The sequence below is a fragment of the Petaurus breviceps genome, unplaced genomic scaffold (genome assembly GCF_028583685.1).
Source record: "Petaurus breviceps papuanus isolate PSGF00001 unplaced genomic scaffold, PetGlider_PUasm1.0 138, whole genome shotgun sequence".
Classification (NCBI taxonomy): domain Eukaryota; kingdom Metazoa; phylum Chordata; class Mammalia; order Diprotodontia; family Petauridae; genus Petaurus; species Petaurus breviceps.
The window spans coordinates 30,689,247-30,698,196 of record NW_027185694.1 but is presented as its reverse complement, the minus strand read 5'-3'; the positions used below and the strand labels follow the sequence as shown (position 1 = coordinate 30,698,196).

Sequence of the window (8,950 nt, the reverse complement as noted above, 5' to 3'; positions counted from 1 at the left end):
GTGTGTGTGTGTGTGTGTGTGTGTGTGTGTGTGTGTGTGTGTGTGTTTGTGTATAGATGTATTTTTTAATGAGGCCATTCTTTTCCCCATTTCTTATTAAATCTTAGTCACTGAATGAGCATTGCGTCAGTCAAACTGAAACCTGTTAAAGATAGTAGATTGAAAAAGCCAAGGTTTCTCACTACATCCTAGGCCATCTCCTGATCTATATCTGGCCACTGGACCCAGATGGCTCTGGAGGAGAAAGTGAGGCTGGTGACTTTGCACAGCCCTCTGTCACTTAAATCCAATTCACTTGCATGTCATAGCATCATCTTCCTGATGTCATGGTCCTCTTCAAGAACAAAGGACAAGTAGTAGCAGAGTATAAAGTGCCTTGCAAATTTGAAAGCAATAAATATCTGCCAGCTATGATTATTGTAGTTATTATTTAGAGATTTCTTCCTCCATTTTGGCAGCTACATGATTCAGCTCTAATCCAATACCCTATGCAACTTTAGGCAAGTAGGTACCTTCCTTTGTACCTTTTTTCCCTTCAGGGTGCCTTCCCTTTTAACCCCTGAAAATTTCTTTTCACTCTTATTTACAGTAACCTTTGTCCCAGGGCTCCCTTTCTAGCACTCCCTCCTTTCACCCCTGGTACCACCATATCTAAAGTTACTATTTTCTTGTCCTACCCTCTATCTCTTTACTTTCTCCCTCCAGGTCTTGTTTTTCCCAATGTATTCTCTTTTCCTTGGGAGCTTCCTAATATTCCCTTCTTCCAGCCCTATTCAGCCATTATAGGTGAAGAGAGATGTTCCCCCTCAGTGATTCTGAGTTTGGCTGGCCCTGTTCCACCATGCCCTTTCATGGAATCCCAGTCTCTCTAGTCTAGGTCCATCATTTTAAAGGTGAAGGAGCTGAAGAGGAGTAGCTTGCCCCAGGTCACATTGGTAGTAAGGAGAAGAGATGAAGTCTGGCCCCAGGTTTCCTGGGTCCTTTCCTCCACTCCACACTGATTTTCCTTTCTTTCTTCAAGACTCCATTAGTAGCTATGAGGCTCGAATTTCTTCTCTGGAGCAAGAGCGGAAACAGCAGCTGCAAGACCAGGAATCGAGAGAGAGGGAGCTGAACCATCTGAAGCAGCTTCTTTCTCGTTCTCACCCCCTGGACTCCTTGGAGAAGCAAATGGAAAAGGTTGGGATGGGGGACTCCAGGAAGCCTTTGGGTATCCGGAGGGGTGTGGTGCAGGATCCCAGTTTGTAGTGCCGGAGGGAAGAGAGAGAAGCTTGAAAGGGACAAGGTGCCTGAGGGCGATTGACACAGTCCAGTGGAGCTTCAGTTAGCCTGTACAGACCCCTAGCTGGATGAAGTGGGAGAAGGGCACAGGGATGATGCTTCAGGCCCTGCACTCACAGGGCCTTTGGTCTAGCAGAGAAGAGGACCAGAACACAAGTAACCATCATAGGTGATGTTCTGGAGCGGTGCTGTCAGACTCAAGTAGAAATGGGGACTTTAATCTGTGTGCAAGGATTCCTGCAGCCACAGCATACTGACTTAGTTTTCAGTGTTCATATTATCTAAGTTTATTGTCTGTTTACTTTTTCTGTTAACTATTTCCCAGTTGCACTTTAATGTGAGGCCAGTGTGTTTGTTACCTGTGCAGGAGAGGGTAAGCAACACAGGTGCTATATGAAGCCCAGGGGGAATGTCATTACTAGCCAGTGGTGTTCAGGAAGGCTTCCTGGAGGGAGTGACTTTGGAGTTGGGCACTAACAGATTTGTGGGAATTCAAAAAGGGGTTGAGCATGGTAATGGGAGAGAGTTGCCAGGTTCAGGGGTGCACAGGAGGCAGATGGTAGTGAAGAGTGCTGGATTTTGAGCTTGGACCTGGATTTAGATCTAGCTTCAGATACCCAATAGCTTTGTGACCATATCAGTCTCTCTGAGCCTCAGTTCCCCCACCTGTAAAATGGGGATAATATTTTAACTTCTTCCTCACAGGGTCATTGTAAGGAAGGTACTTTGCAAGCCTTAAAGTGCTCTCTAAGTGTAATTGTTCACAAAGGGAAATAAGAGAGATGAGGAAGGGGTCAGATTGTGGCGGTCTTTGTGCCAGGCCCAGGTGTTTGAACTTTACTTGGTAAGCACTGGGAGCCACTGAAGATTCCCAAGCAGGTGGTAATCAGGGGCAGGTGGAGGGGGAGGGAGTTGGGTGGTGTTGGGTCACTCACTGTCAATGAGCTATCCCATCCTCCCATGTCCCTAGGCTCATGAGGATTCAGAGAAGCTTCGGGAAATCGTGCTACCCATGGAGCAGGAGATTGCAGAGCTGAAGGGGAAGCTCCTAAGGGCAGAGGAACTGATCCAGGAAATCCAGGGAGGCCAGGTGAAGGCCTGAAGGAGTGTAGAGGGCTCAGGGGAAGGCGGGCAGAGAGTGAGGTGCAGGAAAACCCAAAGGAAGCCTCACACCCAAACTTCTCTTCTTCCTTTTCCCATCTCTTTAGGCTCACCCCCATCCCCAGCGCTCTTTACATGGCTCCACAGAGTTGCTCCCTCTGCCCCGGAACCCTTCTCCACCCCTGGAGCCACCAGAAGATCTGAATGTGGATGGGGGTGCTGCTGCTGAGGTCTTTGCCCGGAACTGTGATGACAGTGCCTCTATCTCTTCCTTCTCGTTGGGTGGTGCTGGCAACAGTGCCTCCCTGCCCAGAGGACGACGGGGCATGAGCCCTGAGCAGGAGGAGACTGCCTCCCTTGTCTCTACAGGGACCCTGGTTCCTGAAGGCATCTACCTCCCTCCCCCGGGCTACCAGCTTATATCAGACCACCAGTGGGAGCAGCTGCAGCTTGAGGTGAGGCAAAGTGGATGCTTACAGGAGTGTGGAGACGTGGGGGCTGTGTGGGAGAGTGGAGGGAGTCCTGTACTGGGAGCCTGGAGACCTGCCACCATGCCATCACTAGGCAAATGACTTCCCTTCATCTTCTGTGTCAGGGACGGCAGCAGCAAGAGTCTTTGCAGCAGCTTCAGAGGCAGCTGGAGAGTGCTGGTCGGGAGCGGGATGAGCTCCAGGAGGCCCTGAAGCGCAGCAGCGAAGATTGTGCCAAGCAGGTAGGGAGCCCACTGCTTCTCTCCATCCTTGCCTGGCCTCCTGCCCTGGGGATGGGTGCATCTTTGATAGTCTCTCCTTAACCAGGTTCAGGTGCTGCTGGCCCAGGTGCAGAACTCAGAGCAGCTTCTCCAGACCTTGCAGGGAACTGTGAGCCAGGCTCAAGAGAGGGCTCAGCAGCAGATGGTGAGAGGGCCCTGGGCTCGGGGCATGAACTACAGGGAACAGGGATAAACAGTCTGAAGCTGGCTGGGGCTAGGGCCCAGGAGGCAGCATCCAGCGGCTAGTAGAAGTGTCTTAATGTGGGATGAGTTAGGAGAGAGGCCAATGGTGGGACATTGGGTGGGGCAGGCCTTCAGGAACTGAAACTGGTCAGTATTAGTGAGTATTCCTGAGTATTGGGGTGGGTTCGGACCTCAGACTGCTGTACCTACCCTAGGAGGTGGGGTAATTGAGTCCCGTCACCCTCTTTTAATAACCTCTCTCGCCCAATCCCAGGCTGAGCTGGCTGCCTCACACAAGCGTGTCTGCTATGAAATAAAGCGACTAAATGAGGAGAACCAAGGGCTTCGGTGCCGGCAACCTCCATCTGTAGGCCCCCAAGATGAGGAGCAGGAACAAGAAGAAGAGGAGGAGCTGCCGCTGCCCACATCTGCCCTGGTATGGAAGGAAGCTAGGGAGTGGCCCCCAAGGGCCTAGGGAGGACTTGTTCAGTGACCTTTTGCCTTGGAGAATCTGACCTGACTGTTAGACTCATGTGGAGAGATTTGGGGGAGGACCTTTGTGACCTCGGGCAGAGCAATCACTTCCTCTCTCCGGCCTCAGTTTCCTCACTGATAAACGAGGAGAATGGACTGGTTAATCTACCAGGTTCCTTCTCGTGCTCATGTTTTCTGAGGTGTCCACTTAACTGGCTATTTTAGTGCATGTGAGCAGCTAGTGACGCGTCATAACCTTTAACACTGTCCCTCGGCACCAGTCATCGGCATCTTTCTTTTCCAGGAGCTACAGCAATTGGTGCGGAACACCCGGCAAGAAGCCCGAGAATGTCAGCGTGCCCAGGAGCACGAAGCCGAGCGACTAAGGATCGAAATTGTGACCCTGAGGGAGGCGCTGGGAGAAGAGACGGCCTCCAGGGCTGGTCTAGAAAGGGAGCTGAGGATTCAGCGAGAGGAAACAGGTGAGGGGGCAGCCAGCACCGATGGATTGGCAAGTCCCAGGGGAGGCGCCGGACACTGGACACTGGCAGGGAGGTGGGTGGAGAGATGCCAAGGCTTGACACCGTTTTCTTCTCCTTTTCTCCATTCCACTGTTGCCATAACAACACAGAGGTTTTGGAGGGTGAGTATAAGAAGATGGAGGCTGGGCCAGGAAGGGGCATGGAAGGTGGGAGGAGGTGATGGGGAGGGAATGGATCTGATTTGACCCCCTGACCTCCCAGCCTCCCTGTGTAGCCTAAGGACAGAAATGGAACGGATCCAGCAGGAACAGAGCAAGGTGAGGGTTTTGGATGGAGAGGCTTGTGGGGGGAGTTAAAGGCTTGTCCTTCTCCCTCTTACCCGCTCCTCCCCCCACCCCCACAGGCAGAGCAGCAGCTCCAGGCATCCCAGAGGCAGCCACCCCCCCCCAGCTGTCAGCTGGATTGAGGAGAAGGTCTGAGCAGCCGGGCAGGTGGTGTTCATGTGGAGAGGGAGACCTATGTCCTCGCTCTCTCCCTGCTGTGCCTGTAATGTGGGAACGGGGAGGCCTGGCTGGTCACGGGGAGAGGTGCCCTGCGCCTTGTTTTCTCTCTCCCCTCTCCTGGTGGTGCTGCAGGGGTGGAGGGTGAATGGCCTGACATCCAGGGCTCCACATTTGCTTTTGCTCCCACCCTGCTAGGCTCAGCTCACAAACCTTCTCTCAGAACAAAGGGCCAAGGTGCTTCGGCTTCAGACTGAGCTGGGGACAAGTGAACAAGTGCAGAGGGACTTTGTTCGGCTGTCTCAGGCCCTGCAGGTACACAGGGGCCCCTGGTGGGTGTGTCCCCTTTGGGAGGAGTGCTCTGACTGACTCCCCCGCCCCCAGCTCAGCACACTGGCTGTCCGAGCTGCAGTGACCCTTTGAGGCCTGGTCCACTGCCCTCCTGCTGAGATGGCTCAAACAGGGTACTGCCATTTTGTGATTGCTCGCCCTCCATCCCCAGACTTCCCTCAGTGGTTTCCATAACCTGGCTCGTCCTCCAAGGACTAAGGAAAAGAGAGTCGTCGATTGGTCATTTGGATGTGGAAAAGAGAGTTAAACACTTCTCTACCTCACATACAACCCCCTCCCCACAGGTACGCCTGGAGAGGATCCGCCAGGCAGAGACACTGGACCAAGTGCAGAACATTGTGGATGAGACCCCCCTCAGAGATGTGAAGGATATAAAGGACACCTGAACACAACAGGAGACAAGGCATCAAAACTTGCCATCTCCCCTCCCTCCCAGACACATCTCTGGGGAAATAACCTGCCTTCTTAGGCTCCAGTAAAATCAAGGATTTTTGGGGTTAGGGGATAATGAAACGTAGCCTTCTGCCCCCTCGGGAAAACTCGGTCCCCTTCCCCTGGGCCAGCAGTGGATGGGCTCTGTCCCGTCTAGTTCCACCACCCCCTCATAGCCAGTAACTGGGCCTTTTTGCTCTCAGGGATGACAACCGAGAGAGGGTCATGACCCCTCCTCCCCCAGCCAAAGGCGCAAGAGCATGTTCTGAAGCTCTTCCTACTAGGGCCCCCAACCCACACTGCCCTTCGGCCACAACTGACACTAATTCAGCTTCTGAACCCCTTGGTCCCATGGACTGCTCCCTCCTTCCTCCCACTCCCCCCGCAGTGCCCTGGGGGTGACAGTGAAGCTCAGCACATGTGTGGGATGCACCCTGGCCATAGCTGCTTTCATGTGTGCATTATTACACTAATGTGCTCTTACAGAGGTCATATGTGACTTAATTGCTTTTGTTCTCATACACGGAGGTCTAGGCCAGAGTTTACTCTCCTTTAATGTCAATAAATTAGCAGCTCAGAGGGTTGCCTTGTCCCTACAGCCCCTGCAGCAGGGCCAGTGGGTGGGTAAAAAGAGGGAGGGAACTTGAGGTGGGAAGAGGGATAGAGGGAGATAGGGTTGAAGTTGTGTTTTATAAACAGAAAAATGAAAGAGGGACTGGGAGGGAACAGAGGGGAGAATGGGAGAGGGACGGCTTTGGAGAAAGGGTCCTGGGAGGCTGTGCCACATCACCCGCTGAAGATGTGTCTCTACCAGGATGGGGAGAAGGTGGCTGTGAAGGGTATTGGGGACCAGGGGGCTGGTTACTTCCTTCTTTCATCTTCTGGATCTAGAAAGAGAATGGAAAGGATGAATGAAAGGATAGGGATTGAGAGGGTCAAAGGAGAAAAGACTACTCCCTCTCCTGGTGTTACTTCTACCCACCGCCACAATCCCGAGACCCTTTCTTAGAAGGACAGCACTTACCTCCAGCTGCGACCCCTTCTTGAAGAGGGGCTTATTCTCTGGATCCTCCTTTCCCCCACACTGTTCCCTTGCCCATACTCACCTCTCCCTGTCTCCATCTTTGCCACCCTTCCCGGCCATCCCCCATGCATCCCCATGAGCAGCTCTTAGCCCTGCCCCGCTGAGTGCAGTGTAAGATCACAGAGCTCCCAACACTGGGACAAGAGGAAAACCTCCAAGGAAGATCAAGGAAGTCTTGAACTTCCACACGGAAGTCAGCAGCCCCATTCTCTTGGACAGCAGCAGATTAGCCCCAGCATGGCGCAGCAGGCGCAGAAGGTTGGAAGGATCAAGGGAGGTGGGAAGGGGCAAGCAGGGCAGCAGCTTGGAGGAGGGGTGAAGGAGAGGGAAGAGGAAGGTGATACCTGTGACACGGATTCAAAGAGATGAAGGAGGGAAAAACAGGTTACCCTACAGCCAGAGAGGACAGAGAGAAATGAGTTATCGACAGAAGGAGGTAGAGGGGGGACTCAGACACACCCACAGTTTAGGGCAAGAGGATGTGGAGACAGTGATGAGGCACCAGGTGTGGACTGGACCAGTATAGGAGGGAACAGAAGGAATGAGAGATCTGATTTGTTCCTTTGCAGACACAGGTCTGGTCAGAGCTGGGGAGGCACATTTCCACCTGGAAAGGAAGATTTGGGGGGGGGGGAAGGTAGGGGGGATGTAGAGCAGCGCAGAGGGGCTGCACCTGCAGCCCTGGGGAGTCGGGGTCACAAGGTGCTTGGGAAGGGGAGACAACTTACCCTCCAGGTAGTTCCGGGCGATAAACTTGAGAAGTTCATCCAGACCAATGACAGGCAGTGAGATCTTGAGGACCATCAGCCATTGGGTTACATCCAATGCCCGGAGTTTGAAAATCATCTGTGGAAGGGCCCGAAGTGAGTGCTGATAGCCTGTGATACTGTCCCTGGTCTGGCTGCTAAGGGATCCCAGGAGGAAAGGGCAGAAAACCCAACTACCTTCTTGGATAGGACCCAGGGCTAAGACCAGAATCTCAATCTAGTTCCCGTATTCTCTTCCTCCCCCCCTCCCGCGACAGCCCTATGATCCTTATCTGAACCCCAGCCCAAGGACCTAAGTCTGAGGGAAGTAGGTCACTTGTGACATCAGGGCACAGGACTTTCTCACCGGTAGGGGGTCGACGTAAAGGATAAGGAAATGGAGAGACATGGAAAGGCAAATGGACCCAAGGAGCCAGATGTTCACCCAGGGGGGCATCCGAATTAGGGACTGGTTCTCTGAGAGGCTGAAGTAGGAAGACAGTAGCAAGGGCAGTGGTAGGGAAAAGAACAGGGAAGGCAGAGGAACAATGCAGAAAAACAGGGACAAGGAGGGAAGGGTGGGTGCAAAGGGTATTGTGGAGAAAGGGAAAGGGACTTTAAGGAGCAGCACCCTCACCTGTTGAGAGCATTGCACATCTCAATGGTGACCAGCACAGACAAGGCCATGGTCATGGGCTCGGGGGCTTCAAAGACCTCACAGTCCAGACCCTCAAAGTCTGGATTGTCCTCTGTGCACTGCATGAAGTGAGTCTGTAGGGTCAAGTAAGGATCAGAGTTTGGCACTGGAGAGAATTTCCTTATTGCAAGCGAGAGGCCCTCTGCTGCCTCAGAACACTCTTCTTTCTGATTCACATGGTACAATTTCCCCTATAAAATTCCCAGTCCTGGAACCTCCCTTCTTAGTCCACTCCTGGGGAACCAGCCCATCCAACAGCTAGCCATTTCCCTCCTCACCAGCTGGCTGTAGTTGACATGAGGCCCATCTTCTGCATACAAGAACCACCAAGCTGCTGCCCCTACTGTGGCTGCACCCACATAACCTAGAAGGAAAGGAGGAGATGAAGAAGAAAGGTTACAGAAAGGAATGGGGAAATAAATAAAAGAGAGAGACAAATGGCTGAATATTCAGAAGCTCAGAGGTGGGCCACATGGGAAGAAACGGAAGCTAGAAACATGGGGAATTGGTGTCTCTAAAAGTGGAGTTAAGCCTTGTGGGACCATGAAGTTCTTAAGAGGAGTTATTGATAAAAGAATTGGGACTTGGTGGTGAGAGTGAAAAATGGTCATAGGAAAAGGGATCCTCACCCCCAATAGCCATGTAGCGAAAGAAGAGCCAGCCACTAATCAGGGGCTCCTTGGGGCTTCTTGGGGGACGGTCCATGATGTCCAGATCTGGAGGGTTAAAGCCCAGGGCTGTGGCTGGAAGCCCATCAGTCACCAGATTCACCCATAACAGTTGTACAGGGATCAGGGCCTCGGGCAATCCCAAGGCTGCTGTCAGGAAGATACTGTAGGAGAAAGGAAAGGGGACATGGGCGGGGGGG

The 8,950-nt window shown here is 52.8% G+C and overlaps 2 protein-coding genes across 3 annotated transcripts in view; one reads left to right on the top strand and one right to left on the bottom strand.

Annotated features, from left to right (window-relative positions):
- The window catches only part of RABEP2 (rabaptin, RAB GTPase binding effector protein 2), an 8,837-nt gene extending 2,703 nt beyond the window's left edge, over window positions 1-6,134 (top strand). The window contains 13 exon segments of the mRNA XM_069064027.1: window positions 1,022-1,179; window positions 2,252-2,371; window positions 2,490-2,837; window positions 2,978-3,094; window positions 3,180-3,278; window positions 3,591-3,752; window positions 4,095-4,272; window positions 4,422-4,433; window positions 4,534-4,589; window positions 4,676-4,711; window positions 4,713-4,745; window positions 4,971-5,087; window positions 5,408-6,134. Of these exon segments, the coding sequence (XP_068920128.1) occupies window positions 1,022-1,179; window positions 2,252-2,371; window positions 2,490-2,837; window positions 2,978-3,094; window positions 3,180-3,278; window positions 3,591-3,752; window positions 4,095-4,272; window positions 4,422-4,433; window positions 4,534-4,589; window positions 4,676-4,711; window positions 4,713-4,745; window positions 4,971-5,087; window positions 5,408-5,509 (1,538 nt within the window). The 3' untranslated portion in view covers window positions 5,510-6,134.
- Window positions 6,092-8,950, bottom strand: part of ATP2A1 (ATPase sarcoplasmic/endoplasmic reticulum Ca2+ transporting 1) — a 17,479-nt gene continuing 14,620 nt past the window's right edge. Inside the window, exons 17-23 of one of the 2 annotated variants that reach the window (XM_069063947.1) lie at window positions 8,712-8,914; window positions 8,361-8,446; window positions 8,023-8,156; window positions 7,753-7,870; window positions 7,368-7,485; window positions 6,984-7,029; window positions 6,092-6,442 (exon numbers count right to left, since the gene is read on the bottom strand). In XM_069063947.1, the coding sequence (XP_068920048.1) occupies window positions 7,025-7,029; window positions 7,368-7,485; window positions 7,753-7,870; window positions 8,023-8,156; window positions 8,361-8,446; window positions 8,712-8,914 (664 nt within the window). In that variant the 3' untranslated portion in view covers window positions 6,092-6,442; window positions 6,984-7,024. The remainder of the gene's footprint in view (window positions 6,443-6,983; window positions 7,030-7,367; window positions 7,486-7,752; window positions 7,871-8,022; window positions 8,157-8,360; window positions 8,447-8,711; window positions 8,915-8,950) is intronic. The other variant, XM_069063943.1, reaches the window with a different exon arrangement.